Source organism: Nerophis lumbriciformis, linkage group LG16 (assembly GCF_033978685.3).
Source record: "Nerophis lumbriciformis linkage group LG16, RoL_Nlum_v2.1, whole genome shotgun sequence".
Classification (NCBI taxonomy): Eukaryota; Metazoa; Chordata; class Actinopteri; order Syngnathiformes; family Syngnathidae; genus Nerophis; species Nerophis lumbriciformis.
The window spans coordinates 41754425-41777629 of NC_084563.2; the positions used below are offsets into that span (position 1 = coordinate 41754425).

General features: G+C 41.3%; 1 protein-coding gene across 2 annotated transcripts in view; it reads right to left on the reverse strand.

Annotated features, from left to right (window-relative positions):
- The window catches only part of sorcs3a (sortilin related VPS10 domain containing receptor 3a), an 850680-nt gene that overhangs the window by 358720 nt on the left and 468755 nt on the right, over positions 1-23205 (reverse strand). For both annotated transcript variants that reach the window (XM_061977170.2, XM_061977173.2), the window contains exon 4: positions 22556-22714. In XM_061977170.2, coding sequence (XP_061833154.2) covers positions 22556-22714 — 159 coding nt within the window. The remainder of the gene's footprint in view (positions 1-22555; positions 22715-23205) is intronic.

The following is a 23205-nucleotide window of genomic DNA, read 5'->3' on the forward strand; positions in this document are numbered from 1 at the left end:
CGTGAGCAAGCGAGGGTGATCATAAAATAAGTCCTATCCTAACTACTCCAGTTTGTTGTTGTGAGACCTCAAACTGTCAGAAAACGGCTGGGGAGCAGTGGCCCCTCGTGCATGAATGACTCTTACCAGGCATCCCAGTTTTTGCTTGTGCTATCTGTGAGACTGTGAGAGTCTCTCAGTCAGAACTGTGATCTACAGAGACTCCCTGGTGCTTTTGTATTCCCACAGTGCAGTAAAACAAAAACAAAAGAACACAACAAAAAGTTTTGTGTTCCACTGAGTTTTTGTGCATCTCCTTTTTTTGAGAAGAATGTTCCTCAAGCATACAATCCAGTACTGTACTCTAATATTGATATTGGTCTAATATCAGCAAAAAGTAAGTATCGGTGCAACAAAACATCCCAATATAGGTTTTGTTGTGCAAATCTGGACAGTCAGTTAACATTTGAATGTCCTCCAATAATCACACAAGGTTGGTATTTTCTTGTATGTTAGTAAAGACATCTACAAAAAGTAAAAGTGAGGTTTTCTCTCTGGCACTTATCGGAAGCATATGCTCCCTTTCCCTCTCGTCTCTCCTGCTCCTGGCTTCTGTGTTTTGTCTTGTCTTTTAACTTTCTAGTCGCCTTTTTTTGCACTGCTCTCCAAAATTAAATACAGTGGAATTTATCAACTTTTGTCCCCGTACTAGCACCCTCTCCAAGGCTGGACCCCGTACCAGCACCCAGACTGGTTCCCGTACCAACACCCAGCCTGGTCCCTGTACCAGCATCCAGACTGGTCCCCGTACCAGCACCCAGATTGGTCCCCGTACCAGCACCCAGACTGGTTCCCGTACCAGCACCCAGCCTGGTCCCTGTACCAGCATCCAGACTGGTCCCCGTACCAGCACCCAGACTGGTCCCCGTACCAACACCCAGACTGGTTCCCGTACCAGCACCCAGACTGGTTCCCGTACCAGCACCCAGCCTGGTTCCTGTACCAGCACCCAGACTGTTCCCTGTACCAGCATCCAGACTGTTCCCTGTACCAGCACCCAGACTAGTCCCCGTGCCAGCACCCAGACTGGTCCCCGTGCCAGCATCACGGCAAGCTCCTGTGGCGGCACCACAGCCAGCGCCAGCACCACGGCCAGCGCCTGCGACAGCACCACGGACAGCACCACGGACAGCTCACGCGTCAGCACCTCGGCCAGCTCTTCAGCCTCCTCAGCACTCATTAATCACAATGATTTTGGACTTAACCCGCAAACTTGACAACATCGGGCAGAAGCCGTCTGCTCTGCATAGCGAATTATGATGAATTTGAGGACGAAATATTGAAAATTATAGTGACAACTTTAAATTTAATGTGTTGCTTGCTCAAACACAAACATTCTAATTTGGATTGTTTCCCTGGCTGGAAGCAAAATGGCATTGTCGTTCCTTCCAGATTTCTCTAGAGGACGATGCAGCAAGGACGCAACAAACTCCTTCCCTGTCTCTCATTGACATACACTTGTTGTTAGTTGACTTTTGTTGGAATACTTCTACTTTAACTTAAAACAGCTTAAATCCATTCCTAAATTAAAATGTTTTTATACCTACCATTATTCCCTGAGTATATTTACCTGACTTTCTAACATTCCAAGTCACAATAGATAAACATTTATATGATTACTGCTGATACCAAATCGGATCGAAATCGTTATTGGCCAATACTTAAGGCTTCAATATTGGTATTGTATCAAAAGTGACAAAGTTGTATCAGACACCCCTACTTTATGATACTGTAGGTTGGTTGAGCTGCTACAATTCTAAGATGTATGGGTGGTCGGTTTCTATATTGTTGAAACACATTTGTGTAAAATTTAATTTTCTTGCTTTTATTTATCATGGACTATGCAATATGTCTTGCTTACTTAATTTAGCTGATATATGGTATATGTAATTGACCTACGTTCGTATGTACTTGGATATTCCCTTTTATATTGTATGTGTTACGGTTCAAACACCTGCCACCTCTCACTCTGATGTGACATTTGGCTGAATTGTCCTGCGTTCCAGTGCCAGAACGTAGCTACTTGTACTTGTACAGTAAGCCTCTCACGTCTCTCCCTTCTTTACTCATGTGCTTCCTCGCTCTTTGTGTTCCCCCTCCGTCGTGCTCAGTGTCTTGTCCTGTGTCGTCATCCAGCAACCCTTCGTCATCCCCTGGTTTCGAGCTGTGTGTCTCGTCTCTCTGGATCCCCCCTGGACTCTCTATTGCCTTCCTGGATCTCGACCTCACGCCTGTCTTTGGACCACGACACTTCGCGCCATCCCCTGACCTCCTTGCCTGTCCCTGGACCTCCGAGCCTGCCTTGCCCTTTCTGGATTATGTGCTGTCTCCTTCTCCCACTGTACCGTTACAGTATGTACGGTAAATATTTCATGTGAGCCGTTGGATTTTACCTAGAACAGTAAGTCTCAAACTGTAGAGGTAGGCGAGCTCCATTTAGTGTTACTCCAAAGAATCCCTTGATTAAAGTAGTGTTTTACAAACCCTGTTTCCATATGAGTTGGGAAATTGTGTTAGATGTAAATATAAACAGAATACAATTATTTGCAAATCATTTTAAACCCATATTCAGTTGAATATGCTACAAAGACAACATATTTGATGTTCAAACTGATAAACATTTTTTTTTTTTACAAATAATCATTAATTTAGAATTTGATGCCAGCAACACGTGACAAAAAAGTTAGGAAAGGTGGCAATAAATACTGATAAAGTTGAGGAATGCTCATCAAACACTTATTTGGAACATCCCACAAGTGAACAGGCAAATTGGGAACAGGTGGGTGCCATGATTGGGTATAAAAGTAGAATCCATGAAATGCTCAGTCATTCACAAACAAGGATGGGGCGAGGGTCACCACTTTGTCAACAAATGTGTGAGCAATTTGTTGAACAGTTTAAGAAAAACCTTTCTCAACCAGCTATTGCAAGGAATTTAGGGATTTCACTATCTACGGTCCGCACTATCATCAAAGCGTTCAGAGAATCTGGAGAAATCACTGCACGTAAGCAGCTAAGCCCGTGACCTTCGATCCCTCAGGCTGTACTGCATCAACAAGCAACATCAGTGTGTAAAGGATATCACCACATGGGCTCAGGAACACTTCAGAAACCCACTGTCAGTAACTACAGTTGGTCGCTACATCTGTAAGTGCAAGTTAAAACTCTCCTATGCAAGGCGAAAACTGTTTATCAACAACACCTACAACCGCCGTCGGCTTCGCTGGGCCTGAGCTCATCTAAGATGGACTGATACAAAGTGGAAAAGTGTTTTGTGGTCTGACGAGTCCACATTTCAAATTGTTTTTGGAAACTGTGGACGTTGTGTCCTCCGGGCCAAAGAGAAAAAGAACCATCCGGATTGTTATAGGCGCAAAGTTGAAAAGCCAGCATCTGTGATGGTATGGGGGTGTATTAATGCCCAAGACATGGGTAACTTACACATCTGTGAAGGCGCCATTAATGCTGAAAGGTACATACAGGTTTTGGAGCAACATATATTGCCATCCAAGCAACGTTACCATGGACGCCCCTGCTTATTTCAGCAAGACAATGCCAAGCCACGTGTTACATCAACGTGGCTTCATAGTAAAAGAGTGCGGGTACTAGACTGGCCTGCCTGTAGTCCAGACCTGTCTCCCATTGAAAATGTGTGGCGCATTATGAAGCCAAAAATACCACAACGGAGACCCCTGGACTGTTGAACAACTTAAGCTGTACATCAAGCAAGAATGGGAAAGAATTCCACATGAGAAGCTTCAAAAATGTGTCTCCTCAGTTCCCAAACGTTTACTGAGTGTTTTTAAAAGAAAAGGCCATGTAACACAGTGGTGAACATGCCCTTTCCTAACTACTTTGGCACGTGTTGCAGCCATGAAATTCTAAGTTAATTATTATTTGCAAAAAAAAAATAAAGTTTATGAGTTTGAACATCAAATATGTTGTCTTTGTAGTGCATTCAATTGAATATGGGTTGAAAAGGATTTGCAAATCATTGTATTCCGTTTATATTTACATCCAACACAATTTCCCAACTCATATGGAAACGGGGTTTGTAGTTCCCTAAATTCAAACAAAGTGTTACTGTTCAAACGATGTGTAATCTTACAGTGGCCAAAAACACTGAATACGCGTGTTAAAAAAGACATTTGCCTGTTTTTTTTTAATACTTAGGCCTACTATGTTACTTTATTTTAATGTTGGTCATGCTGGTGATACTTGGACAGCCAAACTTTTTCTGAGGTGGTACTTCGTAAAAAACAAGTTTGAGAACCACTGACCTAGAATCAGTGCATCAAGCGTCTTCTGTTCATGTGCAAACACATGAATTCCTTTGTACATTTGTTTTAAATTATATTAGTGAGAACAGACTGACACAAATACAGAAATATCCATGCAACAGTTTCACACTTCTAGGCCACGGAGAAAAGACATCGATCCAAGCTATACTTTACGCAACACGTTGGGGACAAATGCTTTGTCCTTTGTCTGATGGACTGAGCGCTGACTTATTTAGATCACGGTTGTCAGGTCACATGATTGAACTGCTCTAGAGATGTAATACAATTACAGACATGAACACCTGGCAAGGTGTTAGTCTGCGAACAGGAGACTTGTGGCAGGTGGAAGGACGTCCAGTATTAGTATCTCTAACTACTGTACTAGACCTTTGCCAAACTGAATTCAGTCATGATTATTGCTCAAGCAGAATAGTAATTCACTTCAGCCCTATGTCACATATGACAACATATGGAAAGTGGGTAATAATAACTTTCAGATTGAACAATTAATGAGGGACTCTGACGTAAGCTATGAGAACCGATTCACAGGGGAGCCATTCTTATATGTCAATTGCCCACGTTGCCCTCTGGAGAAAGGAATAACAAAATAACCTTGAGTCGTCAAGAAAGCACCTGTACATGTGCACGCAGGTAATTCAGAAAAGAGGATTAATAAGCACCATTGAACACTGTGGGGGGAGGTGTGGCCAGCGCTGCCTGCAGGAGCGAAGGTCAGCATCTCTGTCCATGGTGCTGAGGACAGAGCACCATTAGGGGGCATGGCAGTGTCAACGGCAAGACACAGCTGAACAGGTGATTAGGGAACAGCAAGAGGAGGAAGTACTTGGATAGTTGGAGAGACTGAAAAGCTATTGATGTGCATTAAAACTTAGTTCAACTCTGGACGCCGGTCTCCTGTGACGTGTGTGATCAGCGGAACCGCTAGGAAGCGACTTCCACAAATACATTTTTGTTGTTGTACTTGGAAGGAGATAAAAGACAACAAAAGTCGAAGGATACAAAGCAGCATTTGGATTCACTTTTCTGTGGGTCACAACAAGCAAGGTATAGCGCATTGCAATATTTGTACAAAAAAATAAAATAGAAATAATAACTATTAGGGATGTCCGATAATGGCTTTTTGCCGATATCCGATATTCCGATATTGTCCAACTCTTTAAGTACCGATACCGATATCAACCGATATATACAGTTGTGGAATTAACACATTATTATGCCTAATTTGGACAACGAGGTATGGTGAAGATAAGGTACTTTAAAAAAAATATAAAAAATAAAATAAAATAAGATAGATAAATTAAAAACATTTTCTTGAATAAAAAATAAAGTAAAACAATACAAAAATAGTGACATAGAAACTAGTAATTAATGAAAATGAGTAAAATTAACTGTTAAAGGTTAGTACTATTAGTGGACCAGAAGCACACACAATCATGTTTGCTTACGGACTGTATCCCTTGCAGACTGTATTGATATATATTGATATATAATGTAAGAACCAGAATATTAATAACATATCAACCGATATCAACCGATACCGATATCCACCGATATATGCAGTCGTGGAATTAACACATTATTATGCCTAATTTGGACAACCAAGTATGGTGAAGATAAGGTACTTTTTAAAAAAATTTATAAAATAAGATAAATAACTAAAAAACATTTTCTTGAATACAAAAGAAAGTAAAACAATATAAAAACAGTTACATAGAAACTAGTAATTAATGCAAATTAGTAGAATTAACTGTTAAAGGTTAGTACTATTAGTGGACCAGCAGCACGCACAATCATGTGTGCTTACGGACTGTATCCCTTGCAGACTGTATTGATATATATTGATATATAATGTAGGAACCAGAATATTAATAACAGAAAGAAACAACCCTTTTGTGTGAATTGAGTGTGAATGAGTGTAAATGGGGGAGGAAGGTTTTTTGGGTTGGTGCACTAATTGTAAGTGTATCTTGTGTTTTTTATGTTGATTTAATAAAAAAAAAAAAAAAAAAAAAAAAAAAAAAAAAATTAAAAAAACCATACCGATAATAAAAAAAACGATACAGATAATTTCCGATATTATCATTTTAACGCATTTATCGGACATCTCTAATAACAATCTATCTTTTAGGTGCGGGTCAACAAACAACTTCAACCACCATATACAGTCGTGGTCAAAATTTTACATACGTCTTCCTCCAGAAGGTCTTATCTTTGTCCATGTGATGTCAGCTGAAACAAAAATTGAGCTGTTTGGCCACAAAACCCAGCAATATGTTTGGAGGAAAAAAGGTGAGGCCTTTAATCCCAGGAACACCTTACCTACCATCAACCATGCTGGTGGTAGTTTTATGCTCTGGGCTTTTTTTTGCTGCCAATGGAACTGGTGCTTTACAGAGAGTAAAATGGGACAATGAAAAAGGAGGATTACCTCCAAATTCTTCAGGACAACCTAAAATCAGCCCTGATTTTGGGTCTTGGGCAGAGTTGGGTGTTCCAACAGGACAATGACCCCAAACACAAGTCAAAAGTGGTAAAGAAATGTCTAAATCAGGCTAGAATTTAGGTTTTATAATGGCCTTCCCAAAGTCCTGACTTAAACGTGTGGACAATGCTGAAGAAACAAGTCCATGTCAGAAAACCAAGGGATAAGGAACAGATGCAATTCTACCACGTTCCTTAATGATTATGTTACGAGCTTCAACTCAAAGAGACAAAGACGCACTTTTTTTTTAAATTTCACTATAAATAGGTCAAAAAGTTATGAGCGGATTTTCATCAACCTTTTCAGGAAATGTCAGAAATGAGATCAGAGAAAAGTGATTACAATTTGGGGCTCATTCGGATCAGAACTATATTACTAATGGGAAAGTTAAAGTCCCTACGATTGTTACACACACACTAGGTGTGTTGAAATTATCCTCTGCGTTTGACCCATCCCCATGTTCAACCCCTGGGATGTGAGAGGAGCAGTGAGCAGCAGCGGCGGCCGCGCTCGGGAATCATTTGGTGATTTAACCCCCTATTCCAACCCTTGATGCTGAGTGCCAAGCAGGGAGGCAACGGGTCCAATATTTTGTAGTCTTTGGTACGACTCGGCTGGGGTTTGAACTCAAGACCTCCCAGTCTCAGGCCACTGAGCAGGTCAAAGTAGAAATTTCTGGAGGTCTGAATTTTTTTTAGTTATTTCTGGAATGTTTTTATGAGTAGGAGGGGCTGCAACCATGACCATCCAGCCCCAAAGCCTAACCACTACTGCTGTTCCGTAGTTCCAAACTCAAAATCATGTTTTATATGCAAACATGCATAGTATTTCTTTAAAGGGTACAATGACTACCGTATTTTTCGGGCTATAAGTCGCAGTTTTTTTTCATAGTTTGACCGGGCTCCAGTGCGATTTATATATGTTTTTTTCCTTCTTTATTATGCATTTTCGGCAGGTGCGACTTATACTCCGGTGCGATTTATACTCCGAAAAATACGGTACTACTTATACTACTACTTTATACTTAGGTATAAAATACTACACAGTAGAGATGCGCGGATAGGCAATTATTTCATCCGCAACCGAATCACAAAAGTCGTCATCCATCCGCCATCCACCCAACCAACATTTTATCAAAACCACACCCGCCCGCCATCCGCCCGTTGTTATATATCTAATATAGACGATGCAAGGCATTAGTGAGGTTAGAAAGCTTTTGCCTGTTAAAGAAAGGAAACTGATCCAATGCCGCAGAGACATTCAATGCGTGATAATATTATTTATCATTATTATAGTATTATTGTCATTTCCATTAAGAAAGTGTTGACTATTGTAGCCAATGCCCTCAGATCAGGAGTGCGTTCCTCACACTTTGTGTGCGCAGTTGCAGCAAGCAGAACGAGGCTTTTAAGAAGTTAAAAAAATGTTTTAGAAAGACTAGGCCTATATTTTCGTTAGGTAACATTTTTTTTCTGAATTTATTTCAATTGATATTAACTTGTTAACGTTATAATGCTCAAATAGGGACGAGAGCGGGGTGCACAGTGAAGCAGTGAACAATTTCGCGACAAAGATGAACCTTTATTGATTGATCTGCAGCCATGACAAAATATCAGACAATCTCCATTGTCAACGACAGGCAGGAAAATAAAGATAAACACATAGCCTATGTTCTAGGCATAGGCTCATACGTTTTTAAGTTGAACAAAATAAATAAATAAAAAATGTGCCTCATAAGCCTTAGGCTGTCAATCACGCGCACAAACTTAAATTATACAATAACATATGTATGTCATCCCTATTTAAACACAAATACATTTAATAAATAATAATAATAAATTACCTGCAACTTATTGGCCAAGGCAAATAGCTGAAGGGGGGAAATCAAACCCATCAGACTGCACTTTATCATCAAACTTGAATTATAATGAAAATAGACGGTCGCGACAAACAAAGCAGGCTAAATATCCTTACATTGTTGCCAATCGGAGATGCGCTTCACTTGAAAGCGAGGCCAAATAATTATTCACACATAGTAGTATATCTCCAATAGAAAAAACCACAATAAACAACGCAATTGCCTTAATTCCTTTGCATTGTAGTGCGCCCAAACAACACGTAACCATCAAAATTATTCAGCTGACTGAACTCAATATAGGTTAGAGATGGGCTTATTTGGTATAGCCTAGGTAACGTAGACTAATTCGTTTAACATATCCAACCGTATGTCTACTTACTTCTTTTTTTTGTTAGCACTATGCAGGAATAAAATGGCATCTACAATGCCAGGATTCAGGTGAGAGCGCCCTGCTGCGCTGAAGGAGCGCTCACTTGTGGCACTTGTTGCTGGGACGCATAGGATTCTCTTGGCAAGGTGTTGTAGTCGTGGGAATGATTGTCCTTGTTTCCCCCAAAAGGAAAGTAGATTTTCCTCTGCTGATCCGTCGAGATGGAAGTGTGTAGAGGAATAATCCTCTACTTCATCAACAAGCATAGGTGTATCCTCCTCCCATTCTGTGAAGTCAATCCTTTTCTTTTTCGGTGATGCACCATCAGCTCCACCTAAAGGACCGATTAAATCTATACGTTTTTCGTATGTGGGTAACAACATTTAACTATGTATATATATTTCCGAATTGGTTCAACCGCCCGAATCTATTTACAATCTATTTTTTTCGTCATGTCACCTGCCCGACCCGCGGATTATCCGCGGACTCCGCGGTTGTGTCCGCAAACCGCGCATCTCTACTACACAGTCTAGCTCCATCCTATCTTGCCGATTGTATTGTACCATATGTCCCGGCAAGAAATCTGCGTTCAAAGAACTCCGGCTTATTAGTGATTCCCAGAGCCCAAAAAAAGACTTCGGGCTATAGACCGTTTTCTATTCGGGCTCCAGTACTATGGAATGCCCTCCTGGTAACAGTTAGAGATGCTACCTCAGTAGAAGCATTTAAGTCCTATCTTAAAACTAATTTGTATACTCTAGCCTTTAAATAGACCCCTTTTTTAGACCAGTTGATCTGCCGTTTCTTTTATTTTCTGCTCTCCCTTGTGGAAGGGGGGGGGCACAGGTCCGGTGGCCACGGATGAAGTGCTGGCTGTCCAGAGTCGGGACCCGGGGTGGACCGCTCGCCTGTGCATCGGTTGGGGACATCTCTGCACTGCTGACCTGTCTCCGCTCGGGGTGGTCTCCTGCTGGCCCCACTATGGACTGGACTCTCACTATTATGTTAGATCCACTATGGACTGGACTCTCACTATTATGTTAGATCCACTATGGACTGGACTCTCACTATTATGTATGGACTGGACTCTCACTATTATGTTAGATCCACTATGGACTGGACTCTCACTATTATGTTAGATCCACTATGGACTGGACTCTCACTATTATGTTAGATCCACTATGGACTGGACTCTCACTATTATGTATGGACTGGACTCTCACTATTATGTTAGATCCACTATGGACTGGACTCTCACTATTATGTTAGATCCACTATGGACTGGACTCTCACTATTATGTTAGATCCACTATGGACTGGACTCTCACTATTATGTTAGATCCACTATGGACTGGACTCTCACTATTATGTTAGATCCACTATGGACTGGACTCTCACTATTATGTTAGATCCACTATGGACTGGACTCTCACTATTATGTATGGACTGGACTCTCACTATTATGTTAGATCCACTATGGACTGGACTCTCACTATTATGTTAGATCCACTATGGACTGGACTCTCACTATTATGTATGGACTGGACTCTCACTATTATATTAGATCCACTATGGACTGGAATTTCACAATATTATGCTAGAACCACTCGACTTCCATTGCGTCCGGTCTCCCCTAGAGGGTGGAGGGGGTCACCCACATCTGAGGTCCTCTCCAAGGTTTCTCATAGTCATTCACATTGACATCCCACTGGGTTGAGTTTTTCCTTGCCCTTATGTGGGATCTGAACCGAGGATGTCGTTGTGGCTTGTGCAGCCCTTTGAGACACTTGTGATTTAGGGCTAAATAAAACAACATTGATTGATTGATTGATGATCCCTTATGATTGAATTGCTGACATTTCAAATGTTTTTCCTATAAAAGAAATAGTAATATCTTATTCTTTATCCGCCACGGAGAGCTTTCCAACGAGGCAATTTCAGTTCGTGTTGTTTCTCTCCCTTGTGTCATGCTGTTTACATAACCCCTTCACTTGGCAGCAGCATCATTGGCCTTGTTGTCAGAATCCAACTTGGGAGCAGATCAATGAGTAATTGTCTGACGAGCAGACAGAAGATACATGTCTGGAAAGGTCAGCATGAGTTTAAAAACTAAAAATATAATGACACTCGCCCATGGAGGGAACAGACTGGAGTTTTGTTTGTCACTCTCACAAATGCTAGATTTGAACTATTTATCTAAACAACCTTTGTCACATTTCATTGATGGGTAATCAACCCTTAATACATACTTGCCAACCCTCCCGGATTTTCCGGGAGACTCCCGAAATTCAGCGCCTCTCCCGAAAACCTCCCGGGACAAATTTTCTTCCGAAAATCTCCCGAAATTCAGGCGGAGCTGGAGGCCACGCCCCCTCCAGGTTTATTGTTAGGCAGTTTCATTAACGTCCTCCCAGTACGACAACAACACACAACAACAGCAGTCACGTTTTCGTCTACCGTAAAACAGTTTATCTGCCGTAAACAGCAAAGTTGTGACACTCTTAAACAGGACAATACTGCCATCTATTGTACATGCATATGTGACATTAACATCTAGGGCTTTTAGAGAGTGCAGTGCACAACTGTGCACACAACAAGGAGACGAAGCAGAATGCATCATCAGAGAGGGTGTTCAGCATGGTTAGAAAAATAGTGACAGATAATAGAACAAGGATGGACAATTCAACACTTAACTCAACAATGAGTAGATGAGTGTTATGTGTGTATATGTGTAAATAAATGAACACTGAAATTCAAGTATTTCTTTTATATATATATATATATATATATATATATATATATATATATATATATATATATATATATATATATATATATATAATAATATATATATATATATATATATATATATATATATATATATATATATATATATATGAAATACTTGACTTGGGGAATTCTAGCTGTAAATATATTCCTCCCCTCTTAACCACGCCCCAACCACGCCCCCCCGCCCCACCCCCCGCCACCCCCACCCCCCGAAATCGGAGGTCTCAAGGTTGGCAAGTATGCCTTAATACATGTTTCAGAGAGAACAAGTTTAAAAGTTTTACAGGACTCATTTTAGGGGTAAAATGTTCAGCTATTTAAACTACGGCGGTACTTTGGGGTACACGTTTAATTGTGTCCGTGACACAGCTTGTATTCTGAAACATTTACATCGTGAAACTAAACAATTGAATTAATATCACGAATTTTAACATGTAATATGACTTCTAAAGTTTTAGGTAAGACATATTGTTTTGAAAAACTAATACTTAGTCAAACTTTTTTGTTGATAAGATAAACAATTACAGTAGTTTTCTGATGTGTGGAAGGGGGGCGTGGCCTGCGGGCCTGCCGCGAAACGGGGCGTGCCAGGACCGGCCTCGAAGACAGCGACAGCTGCGTAGATGGCTCGGCTGGGCCTTGTTATCTAATCACCTGTCGCCTTTATTAGCAGCAGCCGTGATGAGACGAGTAGTTGGAGTTGGAGGTGCTGCTGGGCAGACGCAGACAAGACTTGTTGCTGGAAAGCAAAAGTCTCACACCTTGTGAGAACAAAATAAAACAGTGCTATGCCCTGAATTCCTGGCTCTCCTGGCAGTGTGTGGTGGTCTGAAGAACCCACTAGAGTGCAACCTCTACAAGGTGAAAGTCAAAACATGTATGAATATACTACATACATACGTTTAGTCAGGAAAAAACACACAGGGTATTTCATCCCTACAAGCCTGTTTCGCAGGTTATCCTGCTCTTCAGGGGATATATTGATACATACACTATATTGCCAAAAGTATTTGGCCACCCATCCAAATGATGAGAATCAGGTGTCCTAATCACTTGGCCCGGTGTATAAAATCAAGCACATAGGCATGGAGACTGTTTCTACAAACATTTGTGAAAGAATGGGCCGTTCCAGTGATTTCCAGCGTGGAACTGTCATAGGATGCCACCTGTGCAACAAATCCAGTCGTGAATAATCCAAAGTCAACTTTATTTTGGGAAAAGTGAAGAGTTTGGGAACAACAGCAACTCAGCCACCAAGTGGTAGGCCACGTAAACTGACACAGAGGGGTTATTGGATGCTGAAGCACATAGTGCAAATACTTTCTGCACAGTCAGTTGCTACAGAGCTCCAAACTTCATGTGACCTTCCGATTAGCCCACGTACAGTATGCAGAGAGCTTCATGGAATGGTTTTCCATGGCCGAGCAGCTGCATCTAAGCCATACATCACCAAGTCCAATGCAAAGCGTGGGATGCAGTGGTGTAAAGCATGTCGCCACTGGACTCTAGAGCAGTGGAGACGCCTTCTCTGGACTGATGAGTCACACTTTTCCATCTGGCAATCTGATGAACGAGTCTGGTTTTGGAGGTTGCCAGGAGAATGCTACATTTTGGACTGCATTGTGCCGAGTGTGAAATTTGATGGAGGAGGAATTATGGTGTGGGGTTGTTTTTCAGGAGTTGGGCTTGTGTCCCTTTGTTCCAGTGAAAGGAACTTTGAATGCCCCAGGATACCAAAACATTTTGGACAATTCCATGGGATGGCACTTCAAGTTCACATGTGAGTAAAGGCAGTTGGACTTCTCTGTCAAACACACCACCAACAGCTTCTCCATATTTTCATGGATACATGTCTGCCGTTTGAATATTGATTAGCCTACCTCATTGGCTGGCATTATTTACTCCTTAATTCAGTAATGCTACGCTCAAACTGCACAAGTTGACTACACAGTCAGTCATGTTTTTGATTATATATTAAAACTCATTTGTATACTCTAGCCTTTAAATAGATCCTCCTTTTAGACCAGTTGATCTGCCGTTTCTTTTTTGCTCTGCCTCCCTCTCCTTCGTGGAGAGGTGGGCACAGGTCCGGTGGCCACGGATGAAGCGCTGGCTGTCCAAAGTCGGGACCCGGGGTGGACCGCTCGCCTGTGCATCGGTTGGGGACGTCTCTGCGCTGCTGACCTGTCTCCGCTCGGGATGGTCTCCTGCTGGCCCCACTATGGACTGGACTCTCACTATAATGTTAGATCCACTATGGACTGGACTTTCACAATATTATGCTAGATCCACTCGACGTCCATTGCACTGGTCGCCCAGGGGGGGTCCCCACATCTGCGGTCCTCTCCAAGGTTTCTCATTGGGTTGAGTTTTTCCTTGCCCTTATGTGGGATCTGAGCCGAGGATGTCGTTGTGGCTTGTGCAGCCCTTTGACACTCGTGATTTAGGGCTATATAAATAAACATTGATTGATTGATATTTATATAATCTAAACAATATTATCCACTTCGAGGTCGGTAAGCACAACCAGATGTATTCCGTACATTAGGGCTATGAGGCGCACTGTCGATTTTTGAGAAAATGAAAGGTGTGGAAGTCGCTTCCTAGCAGCTCCACTGTAGACACGGCACAAGAGCCAAGCGTGCAGGTTTAACAACGTTTTTATGTTTTTAACAAGATCTTTCAAAATGTTTTTCGGCATGTCGTGACGTTGCCGTCACTCCCAATCCTCTCTCACGCTCTGCTCGCGGCCGCTTACTGTTAAAAACAACAGATGATTAGATTAACACGTACCACCTGTGAAATCTAAATCCCCTGCCAGCTGTGTCTCGCCGTCAGCACATGCCCCGCTCCTACCCGCTGGTGCTCGTCCTCAGCACCATGGACAGCGGCGGTGACTTTTCCTCCTACAGGCAGCGCTGACTTACACCTGACCCCACTAAAGGATTTTAAGTAGAGATATTATCGGCCGATAAATGCGTTAAAATGTAATATCGGAAATTATCTGTATCGTTTTTTTTATTATCGGTATGTTTTTTTTTGTTTTGTTTTTTTGTTGTTGTTGTTTTTTTTGTTTTTTTTATTAAATTAGCATAAAAAACACAAGATACACTTACAATTAGTGCACCAACCCAAAAAACCTTCATTCACACTCATTCACACAAAAGGGTTGTTTCTTTCTGTTATTAATATTCTGGTTCCTACATTATATATCAATATATATCAATACAGTCTGCAAGGGATACAGTCCGTAAGCACACATGATTGTGCGTGCTGCTGGTCCACTAATAGTACTAATCTTTAACAGTTATTTTGACTAATTTTCATTAATTACTAGTTTCTATGTAACTGTTTTTGTATTGTTTTACTTTTTTTTTTAATTCAAGAAAATGTTTTTAATTTATTTATCTTATTTTATTTTATTAATTTTTTTTTAAAGTACCTTATCTTCACCATACCTGGTTGTCCAAATTAGGCATAATAATGTGTTAATTCCACGACTGTATATATCGGTATCGGTAATTAAAGAGTTGGACAATATCGGAATATCGGATATCGGCAAAACGCCATTAGAATCAGAATCAGAATCAGAATCAGCTTTATTGTCATTACGCAAGGTAACGAGATTGAGATTATCGGACATCCCTAATTTTAAGTGCGCTTTATAGTCCGAAAAATACGGTATTTTGATTCCTTTTAGAAATACATAAAATTTCTGGCAAAAAAAACAGTAAAAAGTAATTTTTACTGTTGTGGGTCACAACAGTGAATAATACGTAAAGGTTAAAGTCAGAAAAAGGGATTTTGGACAAACCAGAATACTGGTCCCCCCATACATTTGTGAAGGAATACATTTCCATTTCTTCATTTAAGTCCTCAGGGATGTACTTCCCCAAACATCAAAGTACTACTGATTAAATTCAGACTGACACAGTCTGAACACTATTAGCCAGTTACGAGCTGAAAATGACCATTTAAAAGCCACTCGCTGCTGGCTTGAAAGTCAAAATGAACGGTCGAGGCTGTGAGGGAATGAAGAGACCACGGACATCTGTGAAAAAGCACTTTTGACTTATTATAAGGGGAACATATTTTCTTTCTAACTACCCTGAGGAGGTGGCGGCACTATGCAGATGACACATTTAGCAGGGGGAATGAAAAATGAAGTCAAGCAGAAGCGGTAATCTTCCGGTGCTTCTTCTTGAGGTGCCAAGGTGTTGATTATGATGACGCGAATACCGAGTGCACGCGCTGACCCCGACTGTCTAGTTAGGGCTGAGTTTCCAAAGACGTGCGCCGCCTTCTTGAACTTTATTGCTTGACGCATCGCCAGCTTTCATTACTGAGGTGTATTTAATCAGAGGGAGGAATCAATGTTAGTGCAATTGATCCCGCGAGGCAATCAGCATGCGATTTGATTGCAAGCTGGTTGCACCTCTTCTATATGCAACGTGTGCAGGGCTGTTCCTTTATTTGGAAGCCCCCCCACTAGAGATGCGCGGATAGGCAATTTATCTCATCCGCAACCGCGTCAGAAAGTCGTCATCCATCCGCCATCCACCCGATGTAACGTTTGATCAAAACTGCATCCGCCCGCCATCCGCCCGTTGTTATATATCTAATATTAATAAAAAAAAAAAAAAAAGGGTGAAAACTACGCGAATTGCACCTTGTGCAGACAAAATTTTTCGATCGGACACGGAGGAATTAGCGATGTAAAAGACCACGTTGGGACAAAAAAACACAAGTCTAATGCCGTTGCTAGCGATACAAGTGGAAAACTTTCAACGTTTTTCGTCGCCCAAACAGATTCTTTGGATGTGATAAATGCCGAAGTTTTATTTACGGAGGCAATAATTGAGCATGGACTTCCAATCGCACTGGCTGATCACATGGGACAGTTAATAATGTAATGCAACCTTTAAAAATCATTACGCGGTGATCGCGATCCCAAAAATAAACTTTTCTTGCATGATAATGTCCAGAAAATTTCGCTTTATATTACTATAGAGTCCTTTTAACGAATGAGTTTGATGGTTTATCACAAACCTTAAATGAAATTCCATGGCCACCGTCCTGCTCTCTATATCAACCAGGGTGAGCCCCACCCCTTTCGTGAGCGCACTGTGCGCGGAGTGACCCCTGTTACGCGCCCCCGGCAACAGGGGTGGCAAGCAGGTAAGCTGCGCGGGCGGAGCGCGCGGAGTGACCCATGTTACGAGCCCCCGGCCACGGGGGTGGCGGGCAGGTAAGCTGCTTACCTGCTGCGCGTGACGCCGGCCGCGGCGAAAGCGGACGAGGCGGGGTGTCGGTGCGGTGGGCGCGGTAGTGACCCTGGACGTGCGTCGGGCCCTTCTCGCGGATCGCCTCAGCTACGGCTCCCGGTGGGGCCCTCTCGGGGGAAGGGGCCTCGGTCCCGGACCCCGGCGAGGCGTCCCTTCTCCGCTCCGTAAAAGTGTCCATCTCTTTTCTTTTTTTTTCTTCTGTTGTGGCATATGCTGCAGGTGCCTGCTCGTTTTTCGTATGTGGGTAACAACATTTAACTATGTATATATATTTCCGAATTGGTTTAACTGCCACCCGCAAAAAAACAAACAAAAAAAAAACAAACAAAAAAAATATCTAATTAATCCGCCCGACCCGACCCGCGAGCGGATAAAATCTTATTTTTTTTTTATTTCATCCGCCCGATCCGCGGATAATCCGCGGACTCCGCGGTTGTGTCCGCAAACCGCGCATCTCTACCCCCCACACTTTTTTTAATTTATGTTCAACAATTTATTTAAAATCAAACTTAAGTCTAATTTAATTTGAGTAATTGTGAAACATACAGACATTGAGAAATATATAAATTAGAGATGTCCGATAATGGCTTTTTTGCCCATATCCGATATTCCGATATTGTGCAACTCTTAATTACCGATTCCGATATCAACCGATACTGATATATACACCGTGGAATTAACACATTATTATGCCTAATTTTGTTGTGATGCATTAAACAATGTAACAAGGTTTTCCAAAATAAATCAATTCAAGTTATGGAAAAAAAATGCCAATATAGCACTGACATATTTATTATTGAAGTCACAAAGTGCATTCTTTTTTTTTAACATGCCTCAAAACAGCAGCTTGGAATTTGGGACATGCTCTCCCTGAGAGAGCATGAGGAGGTTGAGGTGGAGGGGTAGGGGATAGTGGGGGGTGTATATTGTAGTGTCCTGGAAGAGTTAGTGCTGCAAGGGGTTCTGGGTATTTGGGGGGGGCTGCAGTTCACTTGTTATTCATGAGCCACTAACGAGCAGAAATGGACAAAGGAAAGTTAACCTTAAGGAAATATCAGGTTCAAAGCCATGGCAAATTGTTCTCCCGACAAGAAAGAACTATTTTATTGCCGTGAGAAGAGGCGACATCCCTGCGGCACACACCTGCTGCGTGCGTCGTTCAGGTGAGTGGTGCTTCACTTCTGTGTTCAGATTACGGTTAAGGTGCCGTCACGGCCCGGGCGCATTCCAATGCACATTCATCTGTGCACACCTCCAAGCACGAACCTGCGAGCGCCACTCCGGCTGCACCTGTCGCTGATGATCTCCCTGGGCTTCTTAAGCCAGAGAAAACCTGAGTTACGGGCCAGAACGTAGTGACCTGTTCCCGTACAGTAAGCTGACATATCTAGCTCTATGCTCTCTCTCTCTCTCTGTGTTTTCTCCTCCTCTGTGTTCATGTGTTCCTGTGTCGTTCCAGCAGCATTCCTCTGTTCCCTGACTACGAGAAGTGTGTCTCGTCTCCCCGTATCCCCTCTGGTTCTCGGGCTGCCCTTTTTGGATCTCGACCTCCCGCCTGGACACTGACTTTTGACGCCTCGCTCTTGCCCCTGACCTCTTGCCTGTCTCTGGACCTACGAGCCTGCCTTGCCCCCTCTTGGACTTCCGCACCTCACTCAACACTCCCGGTAACACTCTACAGATAATATCTACACATAGTCGCACACATACACATTTTGGATTCGTTTTCACACTTCATGATATTATATATACATAAATAGAGCTAACTACGTCCCTGCATCTGTGCCGTCTCCTTTCCCCCCCTGTATCGTAACAGCTGCAGTGATAACATAACATTTAGATTGTTACTGTGACTGATTTAGTAAGTAAGATGAGATAAAAATTCAACAGCAATGACAGATGATCGGCAGGATGTCCAAAGGAGACATTAGTATTGGAAATAGTTGATCCGACATTTAAACATGTCAAGACACTTTCTCAAACCAATCACACACTTTAACGGCTTCAAAGTATGCTATACAACCGGTCACGATCAAGTTTTGTCGCTAGGGATGGGCACCGGATCCGGTACTTATTTGGCCCCAAAAACAAACAAAAACGATAGCTGCAGCCCAAGTTGTTTCAGAGTAAGAGCACATTTTCTGGATGCTCTTTGTGACCAATATGCTGAAAAATATGCTGAATGAAGGACACAAGAGGCAATCACAAACAGTAGTGGATGTGGCAATAGAAAGTGATCTTATGCAACTAGAAAATTCCCACGGAAATTTTGATGGAACTGCTATCTGTGCCCTGGACCTCTGGCCGGGGGTCGCCGGATGCCGCCGTACTTATTAGATGGTGCAGAGTGTCTGAATCCGTGAGTTTTAGAAAAAAAAGGAGCCATAGAGGTAGCCTAAATCAATAGCATGTTTAGCACTTTTATGTTAGCATGGTAATGTTAGCACGCTAACAGTTAACAAGTGTCACATACCAAGTTATATGACTGTAGTGTAAAATGGTTGCAAAACTTAGCATGCTAATGTTAGCAAGCTACATATAGCATCCTAAACGTTAGCTTGTGTCACATACCAAGTTATATGACTCTAAGTTGTATGGCTGGGGAATTAGAGTAAAATGTGTAAAATTAGCTCAAAATGTTAGCATGTTAATGTAAGCATGCTAACATTAGCATGTTAACAAGCTAACGATAGCATCCTAAAAGTTAGCTTGTGTCACATACCAAGTTATATGACTCTAAGGTGTATGGCTGGGGAATTAGAGTAAAATGTGTAAAGTTTGCAAAAAAAAGTTAGCACTTTTATGTTAGCATGCTAACAGTTAACAAGTGTCACATACCAAGTTATATGACTCTAGGGTAAAATGGTTGCACAAGTTAGCATGCTAATGTTAGCAAGCTACAGATAGCATCCTAAAAGTTAGCTTGTGTCACATACCAAGTTATATGATTCTTAGGTGTATGGCTGGGGAATTAGAGTAAAACATGTAAAATTAGCACGTTAATGTAAGCATGCTAAAATTAGCCTGTTAACAAGCTAAGGATAGCATCCTAAAAGTTAGCTTGTGTCACATACCAAGTGATATGACTCTAAGGTGTATGGCTGGGGAATTAGTAAAACATGTTACATTTGCAAAATCAGTTAGCACTTTTATGTTAGCATGCTAACAGTTAACAAGTGTCACATACCAAGTTATATGACTCTAAGGTGTATGGCTGGGGAACTAGAGTAAAATGTGTAAAATTAGCTAAAAAAGTTAGCACTTTTATGTTAGCATGCTAACAGTTAACAAGTGTCACATTCCAAGTTATATGGCTCTAGTGTAAAATGGTTGCAAGAGTTAGCATGCTAATGTTAGCAAGCTACAGATAGCATCCTAAAAGTTAGCTTGCGTCACATACCAAGTTATATGTTACCCACATATGCGGTCCTCTCCCAGGTTTCCCATAGTCATTCACATCGACGTGACGTCCCACTGGGGTGAGTTTTTCCTTGCCCTTATGTGGGCTTTGTACCGAGGATGTTGTTGTGGCTTGTGCAGCCTTTTGAGACACTTGTGATTTAGGGCTATATAAATAAACATTGATTGACATTGAGCTTGCGTCACATACCAAGTTATATGACTCTAAGGTGTATGGCTGGGGAATTAGAATAAAACGTGTAAAATGAGCTCAAAAAGTTAGCACGTTAATGTTAGCATGCTAACATTAGCATGTTAACAAGCTAATGATAGCATCCTAAAAGTTAGCTTGTGTCACATACCAAGTTATATGACTCTAAGGTGTATGGCTGGGGAATTAGAGTAAAACATGTAAAATTTGCAAAATCAGTTAGCATGCTAACAGTTAACAAGTGTCACATACCAAGTTATATGAATATAGTGTAAAATGGTTGCAAAAGTTAGCATGATAATGTTAGCAAGCTACAGATAGCATTCGAAAAGTTAGCTTGTGTCACATACCAGTTATATGACTCTATGGTGTATGGCTGGGGAACTAGAGTAAAACGTGTAAAATTAGCTCAAAAAGATAGCATGTTAATGTTAGCATGCTAACATTAGCATGTTTAAAAGCTAAGGATAGCATCCTAAAAGTTAGCTTGTGTCACATACCAAGTTATATGACTAAATGTATGGCTGGGGAATTCGAGTAAAACGTGTAAAATTTGCAAAAAAAAACTTAGCACTTTTATGTTAGCATGCTAACAGTTAACAAGTGTCACATACCAAGTTATATGACTATAGTGTAAAATGGTTGCAAAAATTAGCATGCTAATGTTAGCAAGCTACAGATAGCATCCTAAAAGTTAGCTTGCGTCACATACCAAGTTATAGGACTCTAAGGTGTACGGCTGGGGAATTAGAGTAAAACGTGTAAAATTTGCTCAAAAAGTTAGCACGTTAATGTTAGCATGCTAAAATTAGCATGCTAACAAGCTAAGGATAGCATCATAAAAGTTAGCTTGTGTCACATACCAAGTTTTATGACTAAGGTGTATGGCTGGGGAATTAGAGTAAAACGTGTAAAACTTGCAAAAAAAAAGTTAGCACTTTTATGTTAGCATACTAACAGTTAACAAGTGTCACATACCAAGTTATATGACTATAGTGTAAAATGGTTGCAAAAGTTAGCATGCTAATGTTAGCAAGCTACAGATAGCATCCTAAAAGTTAGCTTGCGTCACATACCAAGTTATAGGACTCTAAGGTGTACGGCTGGGGAATTAGAGTAAAACGTGTACAATTTGCTCAAAAAGTTAGCACGTTAATGTTAGCATGCTAAAATTAGCATGTTAACAAGCTAAGGATAGCATCATAAAAGTTAGCTTGTGTCACATACCAAGTTTTATGACTAAGGTGTATGGCTGGGGAATTAGAGTAAAACGTGTAAAACTTGCAAAAAAAAAGTTAGCACTTTTATGTTAGCATACTAACAGTTAACAAGTGTCACATACCAAGTTATATGACTGTAGTGTAAAATGGTTGCAAAAGTTAGCATGCTAATGTTAGCAAGCTACAGATAGCATCCTAAAAGTTAGCTTGCGTCACATAAAAAGTTATATGACTCTAAGGTGTATGGCTGGGGAATTAGAGTAAAAATTGTACAATTTGAAAAAAAGTTAGCACTTTAATGTTAGCACGCTAACAGTTAACAAGTGTCACATACCAAGTTATATGACTGTAGGGTAACAGGTTGCAAAATTTGCTCAAAAAGATAGCACGTTAATGTTAGCATGCTAGCATGCTAATGTAAACATGCATACAGTTAGCATGTTTTATGACTGCAATGTATCAGACAAAATAGCATAACATTTGCAAAAACATTAGCACTTTATTGTTAGCGTGCGGGCCCATAATTAGTTCCCTGTTTGCAATTATTCTGGGTGGATGGATGGGTGTGGATCTCAAAGAAACAAGATTGTGTTTCGTCACCTTCTGGTCGTGACTGTAGGCCAAGGCCCAGTCCTCTTCAGTGGGGTGGAACAAAAGGCTGAGGATGTAGAAAGTGAGGCGGTACTTCTGGAAACTGGCTCCCTCGTCCGTGCTGATAAGTACACTGCTCTCAAACTCTGGATCAGTCAACACCATAATCTGGGAGAGGGACGACAAAGAAAACTGTGGTCATGGGTAAAAAAAAAAAAAAAAAAAAAAAAAAATGAAACATTAAAAGTAAGGTGGAAGCAAAGTGAGGGGATACCAAAAGTGGAAGGCGAAGGAAGTTTGTGTCAGCAGAAAAAAAAAAAAAATCCATGCTTTTGGCTCACATCAGGTTTCTACTTGGCAAAGAAGCTGGCTATATTTCCCAGTTCATTTCAGGAGTGTCACTTTGGCACAGCTTTATGCTCAGGCTCAAATGCTGCACTCAGTGGAGATCATTTAGACAAGGTGGTCAACAGTAATACCAATAGGTCCGGTTTAGGAAAGTGTCCCGAAGCAAAAAAAAATCTGTCAAATTTAAATCTAAGCAAGATTAAATATCTCAAATAAGGGTGATATTTGCTTATTTTCTGTCTAATAAGATAATTCTTCTCACTAAGCAGATTTTGTTAGAGTGTTTTACTTGTTTTATGTGTTTTGGTCCT